At 45.5% G+C, this 19005-nt stretch overlaps 1 protein-coding gene across 1 annotated transcript in view; it reads right to left on the bottom strand.

Annotated features, from left to right (window-relative positions):
- TOP6BL (TOP6B like initiator of meiotic double strand breaks) overlaps nucleotides 1–19005 on the bottom strand; it is a 2412394-nt gene that overhangs the window by 1390491 nt on the left and 1002898 nt on the right. The window contains exon 8 of the mRNA XM_085627714.1: nucleotides 10392–10584. Coding sequence (XP_085483840.1) covers nucleotides 10392–10584 — 193 coding nt within the window. The remainder of the gene's footprint in view (nucleotides 1–10391; nucleotides 10585–19005) is intronic.

Genomic DNA, 19005 nt, shown 5'->3' with positions numbered 1-19005 from the left:
GCCTCTGGTGCCAAGCACTTCGTGAAGGTTCTTGGTGCCAATTTCAGCCCAAACAGGAGCACTTTGAACTGATAATGGGCGCAAGGCACTTGAAAGCGAAGATATTTGTGATGTTTGGGGTGGATAGGTATGTGGAAATACGCATTTTCCATATCCAGAGAAGCCATAAAATCTCCTTTGTTTAAACAACTCAAAATCTCATGACGACGAGTACCCCTGGGCAGAGTAATAGGTGGCTGTTTGATGAATTCTAGGGTGTGGCCATTGGTTACTAGGTCTAGAACCCATTGGTCTGATGTAATTTCCTGCCACTTGTGAACAAAGCTGATATCTTCTGGCCCACGGGTAAGAAGGGTAAAATGGTTGGTGCCCTATGGAGATCACTGCTTCCTGTTAGCGTCTCGGCCTTGATACTGCGATCTCTTTCGACCACCCTGACGGGAGAAACTAGCCGTAGACTGTTGACGGTATGATGTCTGGCTGTAAGGCTGTACTGGGATTGATACTGCCTATTCTGTTGGTTTTGGTATCCTCCTCTTGACGAAAAAACCACGTCCTCTCGCTCCTCCGAAAGATCTGCACCCGTATTAAAGGGTGCCTAATGATCCTGCAGTATCCGTGTTAATTTTTATAGCTAAGAGGGTTTCATCAATATGTTCACCAAACCAAAAATCTGGCCATGTCTAGAATCTTTGATTGCCCCTCAGGTTTGAAAGTAGTGGCTTTAAGCCACCCCTGGTGTCCAAACACTGCAGCCCCTGCTAGCTGACGGAAGTTGGTGTTCACTATGTCTAAGGCGCATCTATAGTTTCCGATGCGGCACGTTCTCCTTCCAACAGAATCTTTCTTGCTTTCTGCCTTCGGTCCTCAGTAATGAGGTCAATGAGACTCGCCATGTCTGACCACATTTGACGGTCATAACAGCCGATTATGGCTAGAGGATTGGCAGCTCTAATAGAGGCCGCTGCCATGGTAGAGAATTTTTTGCCTATAAGGTCCAGACGACTTTCTTCCTTGTGTGGTGATAGGCGTTGCGGGATTTTAGATCACTGTTGGGCGGCCTGTAAAATTATTGAAGCTGGCAGAGGGTGACCCATTAGACAGTATGGGCTTTTAGCAGGTGCACAGTATTTCTTTTCTATGCGCGGAAACACTGCTGGAATAGATGTAGTCTAGTATAGGTACCACACTCGAGATCTTCCTGGACTCTTCTTTGAAATCATAAAGGAAATATTCTGTCTTTTCGACTAACTGCCAGTAGAAGTCTAGTTCTTGCCCGCTGTATTAAATTATGTACAGGATGCAGTCATAAATGAGGCCATCATAGACGATCTCATCGTAGACTTTGCTGTCGTAGACAAGGGTATGTAGCCGAGGTTATTGCAGACGAGGCCATCGTCATAGATGACCGTCCTGAACAACCATCATAGATGAGGCTGTCGTAGACGACCGTCATAGAAAATGCCATCATAGATGAGGCAATCATAGGTGAGGCCATCCGTAGATAAGGCAATCATAGATGAGGCAGTCCTTTGATGGCCATTTGTGGATGAGGCCATTCGTAGATGAGGCCATTCGTAGATGAGGCCATTCGTAGATGAGGCCATTCGTAGATGAGGCCATCCATACATGATGAGGCTGTTGTAGACGATGGTCATAGACAATACCATCATAGATGAGTTAATCATAGGTGAGGCCATCCGTAAATGAGGCAGTCCTAGATGAGGCAATCGTATGATGAGTTTTTCTTCGAGATGAGGCTGTCCTGGGCAATCTCATTGTAGAGGAGGCCATCGTAGATGAGGCCATTCGTGGGTGAGACCATCATAGATGAGGCCGTCGTCGACGTCCGTCGTAGATGAGGCCGTCGTCGACGACCGTCGTAGATGAGGCCGTCGTCGACGACCGTCGTAGATGAGGCCGTCGTCGACGACCGTCGTAGATGAGGCCGTCATCGACGACCGTCGTAGATGAGGCCGTCGTCGACGACCGTCGTAGATGAGGCCGTCGTCGACGACCGTCGTAGATGAGACCGTCGTAGACGACCGTCGTAGATGAGGCCGTCGTAGACGACCGTCGTAGATGAGGCCGTCATAGACGACCGTCATAGATGAGGCCGTCGTAGATGAGGCCGTCGTAGACGACCGTCGTAGATGAGGCCGTCGTAGACGACCGTCGTAGATGAGGCCGTCGTAGATGACCCTCGTAGATGAAGCCGTCGTAGATGACCGTCGTAGATGAGGCCGTCATAGACGACCGTAGTAGATGAGGCAGTCGTAGATGACCATCGTAGACGGCCATCATAGGAGGCCCATCATAGACGAGGCCATCGTAGATGAGGTCAATATTGGTGAGGCAGTAATATTAGACATGGAGTTTTGTAAGAGACTCCTTAATGTCAGGTTAAACAGATTTCCCTGATGTAGGGATGAAAAGGGAGTTGTAAGATCAGCCTCTGAAGAAGTTTTTCCCACTTGCCTCTCTCTGTGAGAAGTGCCTATCAAGACTCAAGGTAGGTCTTTATGGCTTTTTTGCGCGCCCTCTGGAGGCTCCTGGCGCGACTTCTCCCTTTGACCTCTCCTATGAGGTGAAGGAATCCTCGTTGTTCTCATCAGAAGTGACAGATGAAAGTCTCTGTAGTCCCAATAATAGCCTCATCTCTCAGAACGTGCGAGTTATTGAGGAAAGGTTAGACCTATTTCGTAGTCTATTACCTTGTTTCCTGCCACTCTGCCATATTACTGCCTTAATAGGGTCAGAGAAATGAAGTATGATCTTGGATGATCCAAAAAGTAGTAATAGCTGAAGAAACTGAGCAGAGCTCAGGGAGACTCCCTTCACACACGACGTGCGGTGAAAATCTGAGGAGAACTGCCTCTGCTGGGAAGGTTCTGGAGGGTGCTGGCAGCTGATTGGCTGGGACCAATCTTTGGTTCTTTTTTCTATAATGATGTAGATAGGCTACTAAGACTTAGGCCATAGGCTTTTTTTTTTAGCCTACTACTATTATTTACTCTTGGCACTACTTTTGTATTTACCGTGGGACTCCCGCCTCGGCGACGGGGAATGATTCAGGCATGTGAATCTATGAAAGATACCAATACTGGATAACTGTAGTTACAGGTAAGTAACTTGTTTTCTTATCCGTCATCAGTAGAGATCAAAAAACGATTTTTGTCTGGGGTTGCTGAGCAGGCTGCCAAAATTCTTACACTGCACTACAAACTGCATTTACCATAATGCTAAGGGGCGAACTGTGCTGGGAGGTCAGCAGTGTGCTCCCACCCCTTCCTGTTTGAAAAGGCTCCCTTGAGCCATTGAGCTGATGAGCTTTTGGAGATGCACCTGTGTGCCTATGAGAGGTACTGAGACCTGTAAGAATTGTGGCAGCCTGCTCAGCCACCCCAGATGAAAATCGTTTTTTGATCTCTACTGATGACGGATAAAATCCAGAAACACATGTCTAGAGATGTACAGCACTATCTCTACACCAACTTTGGTGCAACACTCCAGCACAATACCAAGTAAGTGTGCACTACAAACTGCATTTACCATAATGCTAAGGGGCGAACTGTGCTGGGAGGTCAGCAGTGTCCAATCACTCTGATTTTGGGAAACATGCATTGTTGGCCATAAATTTAACTAAAGGGATAGCAGTCGAAGAGATTATTACATCTAAATCGCCTCTTCCAGCTTCATTAGACACCCTTGAATCCGAAGCGCCCCCTATCGTGTCAGGTTGCATCTCTGCTGACTCACTATCTTCAACTTCCCTCTCTGTTGCTTGCCAGGACATTTGGGGCCAGGTGATCAAGTCCCTTATTGCACCTCTTATTGAAGGCTTAGTAAGAGTTGAGAAAAGGCTTGCGGACTTAGAAGCCGCAATAAGCATGAAAGCAGACCCGACTATAGGACAGGGGAAGGCGGTTGCTTCTAGTAGCTTAGATCCTACAGCTGTGATTCCTAACCTTAATCCCCACTTTTCTAAGGCTACAATTCAGCCATCCAACCAGTTAGCTGCGACTCAGTATGTGTCTCTACCCTCTACGACTGGGAGCACCCAGGGAGTGACCACACTGGATGATTTAGAGGGGGGGGAACAAACACCCATATAATCACCTTGCGGGACAAGAGGGAAAGTTCCAGTATTAATAAACCTGTAACAAACAACATGCCACAAGTTGACCTGCCTCCCGAAGCTGTGCCCCTGGTGGTTGTTTTGACGGGGGTCCCACCTTTGACGGATAATAAAAGAGAAAGGTTTACTGAGCTAAAAAATAAAATCATGTTTTGGCTTAGTAGATATAGACCTATTGAGGAGAATATCAACGGAGAGATATTATATGTTAGACGTCTCCCATGGCTGGGTGGTAAAAGCAAAAACATCGAGGGGGACATCGTGGTAGTAAACTTTAGAGACCCACGAGCAGTTAAGCACATTTTGGACTGGCCCCCCGATACTGGTAACAATGGCATCATTCCCCGCGCGCTAACCTACTTTTACCCCAGATCGTTGGTGTTCCCCCCTTCCCGCACAACTAAGCAAGCCCTATTGTACCCTATTCCATCAGGTACATCTATACCCAGCTATTTGTCACGTGCCTCACATACCACCCATGTTGCTGACCCTTTAAGGTGGAACTTTGTCCCCCCTAGATCTATTAAAAACTACAATAGTGGATGGGACCATTTGAAGCCTTCTACTCCATTAGAGACAGTGAACCGATTCGAAGCTCTCTCTAGCTTGGCAGACTGTGATTGAAGATTAAAGTCACCACAGGGCCAAGAGGGGCAAATAGGTTCACCTAGTCCTGAGGCTGGCACACGCGAGATGTGTCTGGAAGACCCCGGAGTTGCCCCTGTGGTGATAGGTTTATTCCCGCCAATCGGAATTGCTAGTGGAGGAATTGTATCCCCCTATCAACTTGCACCCTCAGGCCACAGTGCTGTAGACCCTAGGTTGATAGACCCTTTTGTTCAAATATCTATGCTAGAGGGAACACAGGGGACACAAATTCAAGCACCGTATCTATTCTAGATCAGGCATTAGCCAATTGTCCCCCTTCCTCTAAAATCATAGTGGGAGGGGACTTTAACTGTACTTTTGAACCACTGGAAGGTGACGATCCCCTGGGTATTGAGGAGGCGGACTCTAGATGGTCTATTCCGACCTTGTCCTTGGCCCCAATTAAAAAATGGTCATTAAAGGTTATACAGATTAATTCCCTTATTGTGGAATATAACCTTAGAGCTCTCAATGGTAGGACTCCCTCCGACCCCGACGGTGCGATGACCTTTAATAGGCTAAGTAGCCCGTCAATAATTGATTACATCTTATTAGATGTGACACTGTGGTGTGATTTAGTAGACATGGAGGTGACCCCTTCACAGGACAGTGATCACAACCCTTTATGTATGACGATAAGATGGGGGAAGGGGATTAACAACAGGAGGTTAACCTACCCGAGGTCCACCAACGAGGTGATACCATACCAGGGAAATCGTAGGCTAAAATGGGAGAAAGTTCAATCACAGGCTGATAACTTGGTAAAGATTAGGGCGCATGTTGAAGACCTGAGTTCAGATTTGGCGGTGCTTGACCAGGATCCAGCGACCGCTCAGGGCACGTTTTTTGCTCAGGCGTACAACAACTTAATAGAGAAAGTAGGGAAATTCTTTATAATCAATAACAATAAGGGCAGGGGAGGTAGTAGGGGAAACACTACAACTATAGCAAGTAACCCCTGGTACACGGCCCATTGCAAGGTTAAAAGAAATGAGATTAGAACTGCCCTGCGTAAAAAGAACCAATCTCTGGTTAGTGCAGCCAGGAAAGAATATGCAAGGGCCTTGGAGCAAGCTAAACGAGAGTGGGAAGAACAACGCTGGCAAGACCTCAAGTCAGCTTCTAAAAGAAAGAACTCAGCGCTGTTTTGGGATCTGCTCAACAAAGCTAGGTTGAATAGCTCACGCTCCCTAGATAGTCATATAACAGGCCAGCAATGGCAATCTCACTTTTCCAACCTGTATGGTGGTTCAGAAGTGTCCCTTTCTCCCCCTGACCATGTTTTTACAACCCCTCCCCTGTATCCGGTCAAGGAACCCTTTTTGCCCTCAGAGGTGGTGCTGGCCATTAGACATCTTACCCCGAAGAAAGCTGCCGGCCCAGATGGGATCCCCGGAGACCTCCTCTTGGAGGAACCGGAGCTATGGGCCAAACTTATTGCAAAAATAATGAACCTGATTTCCAACGGATACCCCGTTCCAGACTCGTGGAAGGGAGCGGAGGTAATCACGGTCTTTAAGAAGGGTGCCAGAGATGACCCTGCCAACTACAGACCAATCAGTTTGATTGATGTGTTGCAGAAGGTGGTTGGCAGGGTAATCATTTTGAGGGTTGGTATCTGGATGGAAGAGATGCACATTTTGTCTCATCTGCAAGCGGGGTTCCGCCAAAAGGTGGGTACGATGGACCAGGTCTTTTGCTTCTTTGCGATCTATTGGAAGACGGTTACCATCAATAAAGGTAGCTTATACCTGGCTTTCATAGATCTCAGGATGGCCTTCGACCTGGTCCCTCGTGAGAGGCTGTGGGAAGTTCTGGAGGACATGGGGTTCCCAGGTCCCCTTTTGGGTTTAATTGTGCATCTCCATGAAGGAAACTATGCCAGGATTAGGTGGGGTACTCAAGGACAACTGACTGAGAAGATACCCGTGAAGAGGGGTGTACGCCAGGGTTGTGTTATGGCTCCTACGCTGTTCTCTCTTTTTGTGAATGGAGTGGTGGACCATCTGAGAGGGGAACCAGCTGATGCCCCATCCTTGGCAGGTGAAAAAATCCCTACACTCCTCTTCGCGGACGATACAATCTTGATCTCTAAGTCCCCGTCAGGCCTACAAAAGCTTTTGAATCGCTTTAGTACATTCTGTAGCGATAGAGGCCTCATCATTAATACTCTAAAAACCAAGCTCATGGCCTTAGCTCCTTCATCCAGATTTAGGAATAATTTTTTACTTAACGGGGAGCCCTTGGAGTTGGTAGACTCCTTTGATTATTTGGGTATAAGGGTTAACAATCGTATGAGCTGGAAGGACCACCTGGCCAAAATGTTGTTAAACTACAAAAGAGTTTCTGGGGCGGTTATGAGAGAACACCGGAAATCTAAGAGCAAGCCTTTATCACCGCTCCTTACTATCTATGAGGGCCAAGTTCTTCCATCCGCCTTATACGGCTCTGAATTATGGGGGTTTGAAAATACTACAGAGTTAGACAGATCCGAAAATAAGTTTTTGAGAGATGCGGTAGCCCTCCCAGTTTCCACCCCGTTAACCCCCCTTCGGGCAGATATGGGCAGACGCCCTCTTAAGGCTCTAGTGCGCTTGCGCCCGATACTTTTTTGGGTTCGCTTACGAAGGACAAGGGAGCTTCAGGATTATGCCGCCGCCCTAGACGAACTAATTCAGCTTAATTCGAACAATAGGATTAAGTGGCTGAGCAACCTGAAGCGGATGGTAGCCCTCCTGGGTCTGAGTGATACCTGGGAAAGTCAATCACCTCCACCCAAGTTAGTGATTAAACAGTTGTATTGGGATCTAGTCCAGAAGGAAACCCTCTCTAGTAGTTTAGGGGGTCCCCTAACTGAGCGATTCTTGTCATTTAAATGGGTTAGGTGCTTTGAACCACTCTTGGACTACATTGAGCAGCCCTTGGACATGAAGGTTAGGTTTGGGATTCTCCCTGTAAACGATTTTACATCGGGGTGGAAAAAGCTAGACGGCCGAGCAAATTCATGTCCTGGCTGCGCAGCCCCTACAGAGTCTGTGGCGCATTTTTTCCTTGCTTGCCCAGCTTATAGGGTTGCCAGGAGGATCTGGCTCAAGACGCTATGTAAGGGGTTGGGTCTTAGATGTCACAAAATGGCCTTGCGGATACTCAGCACTGATACTTCCTCTATTGCTATGGTTTGTGGAGTTGCAAAATTTTTGGGTAGTGCTTGGCGATCCCGTATGAGGCGTTGTAAAACCTCCCCTTTGTCCACTTATTAGCTAAAGTCCATGGTTAGGATTTTTACCTTGTCTGACATGTTTTTTGTGTCTATTTTAAAATGGGGCAATGACAAATGTTGTTCTTATTTAAATTTATGTTGGTATTTTACATACTGTATGTACTGCTATTTTGTTTCTTTTATGATGAAATCTCATCGAATAAAGAATATTGATTGAGACTATTGCAAATCAAACACTTTCCCTACTGTTGTTCTGATTGGAGTGGAAGTAATACATTTTGTCTCCCTGTATTGCAACAGTTTCCATACTGTTGCAGTGGCTGGAATGGTACAGTATATAAAACCTATCTGCAATTAAACTTTTTAACTACTATTGCATTTACAGGAGGGCGATTTGTAAATGTGAACAATTTATTTTTTCTTTTTGCGTTGTGTTAAGTGGGAATTGTATGTTTTTTTATTTATGTATTATAATAGTTTGTGTTGTTTTGAATAAAATGTACTGAGAATAGTATATGTATTAAATATTTTATTTTTATTTTGATATAATTTATATTATCATGTTTTTGTATATTTAAAATTATAATATTTTTAATTATGGATGTTCTTTATGTGTGAAATATTTTATACTAAATTTTAAGAATTTTAAGTTGTTTGGATTTTTTATTTAATTAGAACAGTTTTTTAACAATTTTATTTTATTAGTACATGTATATATATATATATATATCCTTTGCCACACTGCTTAGAACAGCCGCCGCAAACTCCAAATCAGCGGGTGCGTCGTCAGGCGGACCTCCAAGCTCGGTCCGCTAAATATAAACCGCACTCCTCTCGTAACAAAAGGACACGACGCTGTGTCTTGACAATTCCAACCAGGGTTTATTCAGTGGCTCTGTCAGAGCCACTGAATAAACCCTGGTTGGAATTGTCAAGACACAGCGTCGTGTCCTTTTGTTACGAGAGGAGTGCGGTTTATATATATATATATATATATATTTGTTATGATATTATATTATTTAATAATTTTGAAATTATAATATAAATTAAAATTATTAGTGTAAAATTTGTTTTTAGTTAGATATATGTAAATATATATTAATTAGTATATGTGTGTTTATCTATTTTTAAATTAATTTAATTTGTTATGTTTGTTAAAATATACATTAAATCTATTTTATCTTTGAAAATAATGTTATTTATTATATGTTATATTTCTTAATTTATTTTATATATATTTAAAAAAAAATATTCAGTACAACGGTAATAATGACATTGATATTTTTTGGGGAGATCTTTTTGTACTTACCATTCTAAGTATATGATAACGATGATTTTTTCATTGATATTTTCGTCACAAAATATTTATGCATCTGGACATTTTGGTGGTCGATATTCTGTCTGTGAACTCATGTGATGCACTTACATGTTGGCGTCACAAGGAGGTCTAGCATTACCGGATATCCATATTTATTTTGAGGAAGCAATGCTGAGGTACCACATGGAATGGGAGAAAACAGAGAAACAATGGTTTTGGAGTTAACAGCCCATAGTAGGAGCCTCTCTCTTGCAGGACGTCTGGCTCCCAATCTTCTATAGCACTGCACCAAACTGGGGAGATTTTGGTATGAGCTTTTGACTGAATTAGGGAAAGTCTTTGAGATTTTCATACTGAGAGACCCAGAGGTCATAAGGCTACGCCGCTCGATCCCAAAGGATAGGTCCCGTAAATCAATGAGAAGCAAACAACAAGAAATGGCACTGCTTGTTGGTATTCGGGTTATAGTAGGTGAGCAATGTCATGAATTAAATCAGAATGATTGGGCCCCATACATGTGTATACTATCACGTGACAACAGAGAACTATGTAGGTCTAGATACCTTAGATATCTTTATATGAGTGGCACAGTCAAAGGAATTGTCCTGACACAAGAGGAATGAGGTGTTTTCAGGACAACAATACTGGTGGTCCTGAAAGTGAGATAGAGAATAATTACATTTGGTTGGTGAATAAGAAATTGATGAATTCACAGACCAGTGAATGTAGGCAAGATCTTAAGTAATTGAAAACTTTCATTAAAATATTTGAAATTTAAACGCCATTACAAAGGAAAGTCTTTAGCACTGAACCTGGTGTACAACAATGATCATTCCACTCTGTCCAGAAAGGATTCTATATACCAGCACACTGTCTCCCATCACTCAACCAGTTCTTCATCTACTATTATTGTGACTTGTAAAGAACAATTTTTTTAAATAAAGTAACACTTCTTGCCATTGTAATTAAGGCAATAATTAAAACTTCTTGCAGGTCAAAATAAATATACAGTAGCAATTCACTCTTACACTTATACCATCCTGATTAAACTTAATAAAAAAGGATATATAGACCGAAGTAATCTGAGGCAGTTGATTAGGGTGCATTTTTGAACATGGGAAGATGGCGGTGACTAGCTCTAGTTGAAGCTCTCCACTGAGGCCCATTTCAGCAGCCTTGTTTGGTATTAGAAGGTTTATAGTTTCCCCTTGAACAGGATGCATTCGAGTGCAACACTTATCCCCTCCATAGGAATTTAATCTATTCATAAATGGAGAAAAAATAGGAACATTGTTGAGAAATTTACAAATCAATGACTACGACTGTACAATGAACAATAATTTACAAATTTTCTTTGATTGATTTGGAGAGTGCCAAACGGGTACCTTTATAGTCACTTCCTAGGCCAATTTAACACATATACTGAGTGCCAATATACAGAGGAGCTGGTTAGAGGATACAGGGGACAGCCAACAACAACAAAAATAAGCATCTGATCATCTTGGATGCAGTGATCAGATAAATGTGTGGATCTGGAGACTTTAAGAGGTGATTCAGTTGCCATTTACTTTATGATAAAGGCTTCAATTAGCAATAGTAGTGGGACTTACCTCCATGTATATTTCATTTCAAGCTGCAATGACAGACTGCAAAGGCTTTATAGACCTGCCTCCTGAGCAGGAGAACAGTAAGAAATGAGCCAAGATCTTGTAATTACAGTTCTTAAAGTTTTATAGATTAGCATGCTTGAATAATTTTCTGTCGCAAAGGTAGAAATCTCCAAAACTTTAAACTAGCAATTATTAGTGTTGAAATGGCCATGCGGCAAAACAACCGTTTTGTTTAGTACCGCTTTCACTTCATTTGAAACAGCCCGAAGATCAGTCAATGAGGTAAATGTACTGAACACTCTACTCCTCAAGAACCCACCATAACGCGGAGCACAAATGTGAAGGGTATACGAATAGTGAAGCCATAATCATGGATATGTACACAAGTTCCAGAACTGATTGCTCAATAAAATACTCAGGTGCATTTGGCAACACACAGTATTTCAGGAAAAGTCAGACTGAGACTAACTGCCCAAATGGGCAAACAAGAGGTTTGGGGTGAAGTTTTAACAATTACTGAAACTTAACCTCTTCAGTGCCCATGACGAGATAGTCTCGTCATGGAGCACGGTTGCGCTGTGCCCATGACGAGACTATCTCGTCATGAACCCCACCCACTAGTGCAACGCCCGGCACAGGAGGGGGAAAGGGCGTGGCACTGAAGGGGTTAAGAATACCACTGCTGGGGACCCACCAAAACGTTTGAACACCTTCAGTAATCTGATAATAAGTTTACTTTTCTCTGCGCATTCACAAACAGTAGCAGATGTTCACCAGGCAGTTTCCAATATATTCAAGAGGCTCTCAGTATCGTGGTCCTGAACAGCTGTACTAGATAGGTGGCAGATCAATAGGCTAAAATTTGACTTTTCTCCGTAAAGTAGCCAGCGTCTCCAATATCCCATCATGCTTTGTGCTGTTACTTCAGATTTTTTAATGGAGTCTTAGGATGGCACCATCAAGGAGAAAGGTAGGCTAGTTATGACTTCACTGTGTATCACCATGAAGCAGATGTAGTATTACTGATCAGCAGGTCTTCGTTCTCAGTCATGGTATTTTCCTGAATTTAAAAGCATAGAAAGCCTACCCCGAGCTGAGCATAGCAAAAAAAGATTACAAGACGGTAAAAAAAAACTTGAAAGTTGGAGCAAGACTAGGGTGCGAGTTATAGTTATTTTATGGCACAGGTAATAGTTTTTTATGGCATAAGTTATAGTTACTTGCGATAACCTGAGTTCGTAGTGGCGGTCCGACGATGGGCACACTGCAGGACCGCCCGCAGTGTTACACTTACAGCGGTTGGTCCGCCACAAGACCGTCGGGATCAAGAATCCCGCTGGGCCCGCGGACTTTCAATGGCAGGAATATGCTGGCATATTCCGAGCTCTCATTTCACCACCCTGTTCATGGCGCTGACCCTGCAATAAAAAGGGTGGCTGAATGGCAACAAAGGGGGCCCTTACAAGGCCACCTGCCAGATTTTGGTCTGAGAGTGCACGCGGGGGATCATGTAATGCCCCCTGGAATTGCACCCCTCTTCCTGTGCAGTGTGGCATGTATGCCACACTGTGTATGAAGGTGCAGTCGGTGCTCTGAGAGCGGCGGTCTGCCTGTTATGCTCTTTTATGAGCCTGACAGATCGCCGCTCTCAGGCCACTGCCGGCCGGACCAGGAAAAAACTAATGATCTGGCGGGCAGTCGCACCACAGGTTTGGCGGTCCCACAGCGGACAGCGTGTTGCACCGTCTGCTGTGGGACATTCAAACTTGTAATTAGGCTCCAAGGCAAGAGGCCGTATTGATGTCCAGACTGCCCTAAACTCCTTGCATGTTAAATCCACATATGATTTTTCATTACAAGTACCCTTGTAATCAAGTTAGGGAAAACTGAATTTCACCCAGAGACTTCACTTGAAGAAAACATTTAGAAAATGGTGTTTTGGTGTGCGGTGGGGCATGCAGAATCTTTGCAAAAACACCTACGTCCTTATGTTATAATCCTGCAATCTAGAGAACTACTCTTCTCCTAAATATATTGATACTGCATTATCAGTAACTCAGGTTGGCAGCATTAGGTGGGAGTGCATTAACAGCTACTCACAGTGAGCTCCAGAGAGGTAAATATTCTCTGTACAGCTACCTCATTATTTTTCATAACTAAAGGCAGAACAAACACAGCTCTCCAAGGCAGCGTTTCCCAAACTGTGGGTCGCGAGTTGATTTTTGGAGGTCATGAAAGCCCAAGCAATAAATAAATATCCCTATAAATTCTATATTTATCTTGTCACATTTGCTGCCCTTAATAGACAAGAGATCACATGTCAAGCTATGTCTACTGCATAATTGCTGCTTATTTAATTTTTCGTGTTGACAAACTCCCCTCACTTTGCATATTATAAATCCCCAGCACACGTCAGACAATAACTTTCGGATAGAAATTAGTGCATAGCAGTAAACATAAATTATCTTCAAACAGTGAGTGGCAAAGTGAAGGGTGCCACGTGATGGGTGAAAAAATTAAAAAGGTTAATTACCTACACACTCGCTCCTTTTGATCGTGGAGCTGCAGCTCCACGATCAAAACCTGTGACTCGAGGAGCGCACTCCTCCCGCATCCTGAGCAGCGATCTCACTCAGCCATAGTGTCTTTTTTCGCTGCGGTGTCCGCAAATTCGCAGACACCTGGTCCACACACCTTAGCGAGTGTGCAGGTAATTAACCTTTTTAATTTTTTCACCCATCACGTGGCACCCTTCACTTTGCCACTCACTGCACTCACTGGTCCTGACGAAAGCCACTAACATCTCGATGAGGGCTGACACATGTAGACCTACAACACATACAACTATTAGAAACTAATTTCTTTTGTAGTTGCACCACATAATTTTATTTTTAACATATCCTGAGCCGCCAACAATAAATTTCCCACGGCAAGGATTCTCAGAGATATTTTTAAACCTTTACTACATCACACCCTTGCACCACACCAGCTCCGCTGTAGTCAGGCGTCGTAGCACAACCGGGGGGCATTCGGCCACCCGGTTGGGACCCCAATGATGAAGCATGACACCAACTAGGTTGGTGTGTGAGGGGTCTTTTAACTTACCTAGTGGGTTCCCAAGCACTGTCTGACAGTGATCGTACCAACATCTTTGGGTTCGTCCAACTTTGATAAAACTGATATATATACAGGGGATACGGACGCACCCTACGCCTCCCTAGCTCTCTCATTGTTCTCTACAGAGACTACATCTAGCCACAGATTCCTTATATTTGAATTTCCCCTGGTGTCAATCTAGATCCGAAAGATTTTTAGTGAGCCGGTAGGTGACATCGATAAAATCTGCGTGGTGTCTGCGCCGGAACTGATGTCCATGGCAACTATATAGGTGCCACCCAGGAGTGCTGATGTCAGTTACTTTTCGCGACTTTCCACTCCAGAAGCACGAAGCCATGAAGCACATTGACACTGGTTTGTCTAAACTAGGGCCCTGAAAGGGATCAGCCCTGACCCCCAGAAATATGTCCACAGAGTGGAGAGGATTGGTGGGTCGGTAAGGAATCTGTGGTTAGATATAGTTTCTACCAGATAAGGCATTACCAAAAGTAAGTAACTTGTTCATCTGATAGAGATTTCTAGTCACAGATTCATTACCTTTGAATAGATACTCAAGCAATACCATCACCAGAGGAAAGTCTGCGGACTAGTTTCAGACTAGGAAGTCCTGTAGGAGCAAACAAGCAAAGTGATCATCTCTATAAACCTGACTGCCGGACAGTAATGTTTGGTGAACGTGTGCAGAGAAGCCCACATTGCTGCCTGGCAGATTTCCAGAACTGGAACTCTGCGAGCTAATGCAGTATTTGCAGCTTTAGCTCTGGTAGAATGAGCTTGCAAGCCTTCAGGAGGCTGCTTCTTGGCCAATCAATAGCAGATTTTGATGCAAAGCACGACCCATTGAGCGATGTTGTGCTTCTGCACCGCCCGTCCTTTCTTTGCACTAACATACCCCACGAAGTCCAGACGATGGAGTCGCTCCTCTTCTTTAGAGGGATGTGGAGGAGGATATAAGGTAGGACAACTGGTGGATTGTCCTACATTGAATGGTGTGATGACTTTCAGCAGAAAGGAGGCCCTTGTGTGAAGTACCACTTTTTCAGTGTGGATAGGGAGACACAGTGGCATGGAGGACAATGCCTGCAGCTCACTCCCTCCACTGGGCGGATGTAATGGCCACCAGAAACGCTGTTTTGAGCATGGGGAGCCTGAGTGGACAGTTGAGTAGATGCTCAAATGGAGCACACATCAAAAATGTCAGAACCAAATTAAGGTCCCACTAAGGCACAACAAATGGTGAACAGGGAAAAAGGTGGATGAGATATTCCAAAAACGTATGTACAATCGGGGATTCAAACAAGGAGGGTTGGCCAGGCCACCACAAGAAAGCAGACCGAGCAGAAAGATATCCCTTAATAGTTCCTAGTGCAGAGCCCTGCTTGGAAAGGGAAAGAGCATAAACCAAAACTTCAGAAAGAGGGGCAGAAAGGGAATCAATTGACTTTTCTGCACACCATGCCACACATTTCTTTCAATGGCAGGCATATACTGTCTTGGTGGAGGAAAGCCTGACTACCAGAATTACATTACAGACTTTGGGAGAAAGGTCGAAAGCTGTTAACTGCTGCCGCTCAATCTCCACGCATGAAGGAGGAGAGTGGACTGGTTCAGGCGAAGAACCCTTCCCTGCTGCTGTGACAGAAGATCCTCCCAAAGGGGCAGTCTGATCGGAGGATCGATGGCCATGTTCAGTAGCTCAGGATACCAGACTTTCCATGCCCAGTCCAGAGCTACAAGGATGACGTGGGCCCAGTCGTTCCTGATCTTCTTGAGAACTCAGGGCAGGAGTGGTATGGATGGAAAGGCGCACAGGAGGCCTGAGCTTCACCCGAGACAAAAAGCAGCTCCGAGCGAGAGCCACCTTGGAAACACCAGCATGAAAAACTGGTGACACTGCGTGTTCTTGATGGAGGCAAACAGATCTAACCAAATCTCTTCCCACTCTTGAAAGAGACCTTGCGCCACCTCCAGATGGAGACGACATTCATGATCCACTAGGCAGCAATGGCTGACTTTATCCGGAGTTCAAGAAACCTGACAGGAGTTGAACCCCCAGGGAAATGCCCTGCTATTCCTGTCATGTCCAGAGATGCAGGACCTCCTGACAAAGGGTCCATGACCCCTGCCCGCTCTGTTTGCTGCATTTCCACATGGCGGTGGTGTTGTCTGTGAACACCTGCACTAGCCTTCCTTTGATGGAGGGTAAAAAGGCTTCCAATGCCAGTTGGATCGCCCCGGAGCTCCAGTATTATTTATTTATTTATTTATTTAGCGATTTGTAAAGCGCCTGGTGACCCGAGGGCATCCCCGCGCTATAATCTTGAAGGCGAACCTGAGGGCAAAAAGGGGGGGTTTTTATTTAGGAAACAATATTGTTTTCAATTTCTTCCTGAACAGCAGGTGGTTGGATTCCAGTCGGAGGGTACGGGGGAGAGCGTTCCATCTCGTGGATGCATTAATCGAGAAGCGGCGGCCACCCGAACGTGTCTTCTTATGTCTAGGGACATTGGCCAGATTCTCATTCTCCGAGCGGAGGGACCTGGAGACTTTGTAAGGAGTAACCAGGTCTCTTAAGATGTTTGGGCCGGAACCGTTAAGCAGCTTATGTGCAGTGCAGAGGGTCTTGAAATCGACCCTTTGGCGGATTGGAAGCCAGTGAAGATCCTGGATTGCTGGCCTGGCTGATGCTCTGGAGGGGAGATTCCAGAGTAGTCGGGCGGCTGCGTTCTGCGTTCGCTGGAGTTTGGACAGGGTAGATTCTGGTGCTCCGAGGTATATCATGTTACAATAGTCCAGCCTTGCGAGCACCAGGCCCTGTACTAGGAGCTTCCTGGATAGGGGCGTGAGAAGTGGTAGGATCTTCCTGATGGAGCGCATTAGGCCAAAGCAGGTCCCTGCTGTCTTGGTAGCTTGAGTCTTCATTGACAGCTCGGGCTCTAGCCATACTCCTAGGGTTTTAATTTCCTGTTTCGGGGTGGGGATTTCCCCGAAAACGGCTGGCCAGACCGAAGGAGGGATGGTGGACCACTGCTTGCCCAGAAACATGACCTCGGTCTTTGACCCGTTTAATTTGAGTGCTGACTCACACATCCAAGTGTGGATATTTTTAAGGCAGTTTTGGAGATTGTCCGGGTGTTTGTCCAATTGGGAAAGTGAGACGACTAGTTGGGTGTCGTCGGCGTAGCTTACTATTTTAATCCCGAAGGGGGTGACCACATCTTCAAGGGGGGCCATGTAGGCATTAAATAAAGTTGGGCTTAATGAGGACCCCTGGGGGACCCCGCTCGTGAGGGGGAGGGTGGCAGAGTGGAATTTGCCATCCCACACCTGGAACGAGCGCCCTGAGAGGAAAGACTCTATCCACTTGAGCGCTGAACTTGCAATCCCTGCAGCAGCTAGCCGATGAAGAAGGACACGATGGTTGACTGTGTCGAAGGCTGCGCTTAAGTCCAGGAGGATCACTGCTACTGATCCTCCTGAATCCAGGATGCATCTCGCCTCCTCGATGACGGCGAGGAGGGCGGAGTCCGTGCCATGACCTGGACGGAAACCCGTCTGGGACTGCCGTAAGATGTTGTTGGCTTCTAAGTATCGTGACAATTGGCCATTGACCAATTTCTCGGCCATCTTGCTGATACCAGGGAGGAGAGAAATAGGTCTGTAGTTCGCCATGTCGGCTGGGTCAAGCTGGGGTTTCTTTAGGAGTGCCTTAACAATTGCACTTTTCCAGCTGGGGGGAACCGAGCCTTGGGAGAGTGATGTGTTTATGAGCTCCGTAATTGTGGGCACTACGACTGCGGCTACAGTTTTGAGGAATCTGATCGGGGCAGGGTCTAACGGGGATCCGCTTTTCATTTTGGTTAAAGTGGATTCTACCTCGTCTCTTGTTACTGCTTTAAAGGAGGTGAGCTGGGGAAGCACGCTATTTCCTGCGTAGTTAGTGAAACCCTCAGCGTTCCTGTTGTTGGGTAGGCTAAGAGGGGGCAGAGATGTTAAGATGCGATCGATTTTAGCATTGAAGTAGTTGGCCAGCTCATTACTTCTGTCCACAGGAGGTGTGTTAGATGAGGGTGGGACAGGTTTTTTCAGTAACTCTTTAACGATGAGGTATGATTCCCTTGCCGAGTTAGTAGCGTTTTTAATCCTGGTATCATAATGAGAGGCTTTAGCGAGTTTTAGGGAACCTTTGTATGTTCTCACCGTTTGCTGATACGCAACTTTGCTTGCGTGCTGCCAGTCTTTCCTCCATATCCGTTCTGCTTTTTTACAGTGTTTACGGAGGATCCGGAGTTCCGGAGTGTACCATGGAGCGGATCCTGGTTTATCGTTCTTATTCTCGAGAGTTTTTATTGGGAGGATGGAGTCAAGGGAAGTGGTAATCCATGCTCTGAATTTACTGTCCGCGGTAGTCGGGTCTTCCGAGGGGGTCGGGATCGATGAATTCAGTGTTTTGGTCCAATCATCTGGGGATAGTCTGGCCCATGCTCTATCTTTAATATAGGTGGTGGGTTTGTGGAGTTTCTTGGATACTCCTGGGAGGCGGAAAGGAACCATGAAGTGGTCCGTCCATGGGAGAGGAAGGGACTTAGTGACTTGAAGAGTGGTGTCATTCGTGAACACTGGATCAAGCAGATGGCCTTTAGAGTGCGTGGCACCAGAGTTAGCTAGGTGGAGGCCAAATGTAGCCAGTTCTCCAATCAAGTCAACCGCTCCTGTATCTAGGGGGTCATCGAAATGGATGTTAAGATCCCCTATTATGGAGAAGTTGGGGGTGGAGTGGGCTTGAGATGCGATAGTCTCAAGGAGAGCTCTAGTGAAAGAGCTCGTATTGCCGGGGGGACGGTAGATTAGGAGTCCCACTAGTGTGTGGGTCGGACCTACGTGGATGGTAAATTGGAGGCTTTCAGAGTCCGTGATCTGGGCGTCATTGATTCTACAGGTGAGGTGGTCACGG

This window comes from Triturus cristatus, chromosome 9 (genome assembly GCF_964204655.1).
Source record: "Triturus cristatus chromosome 9, aTriCri1.1, whole genome shotgun sequence".
NCBI lineage: Eukaryota > Metazoa > Chordata > Amphibia > Caudata > Salamandridae > Triturus > Triturus cristatus.
Note: the sequence above shows the minus strand (reverse complement) of the source record. Positions and strands in the feature narration are given on the sequence as shown.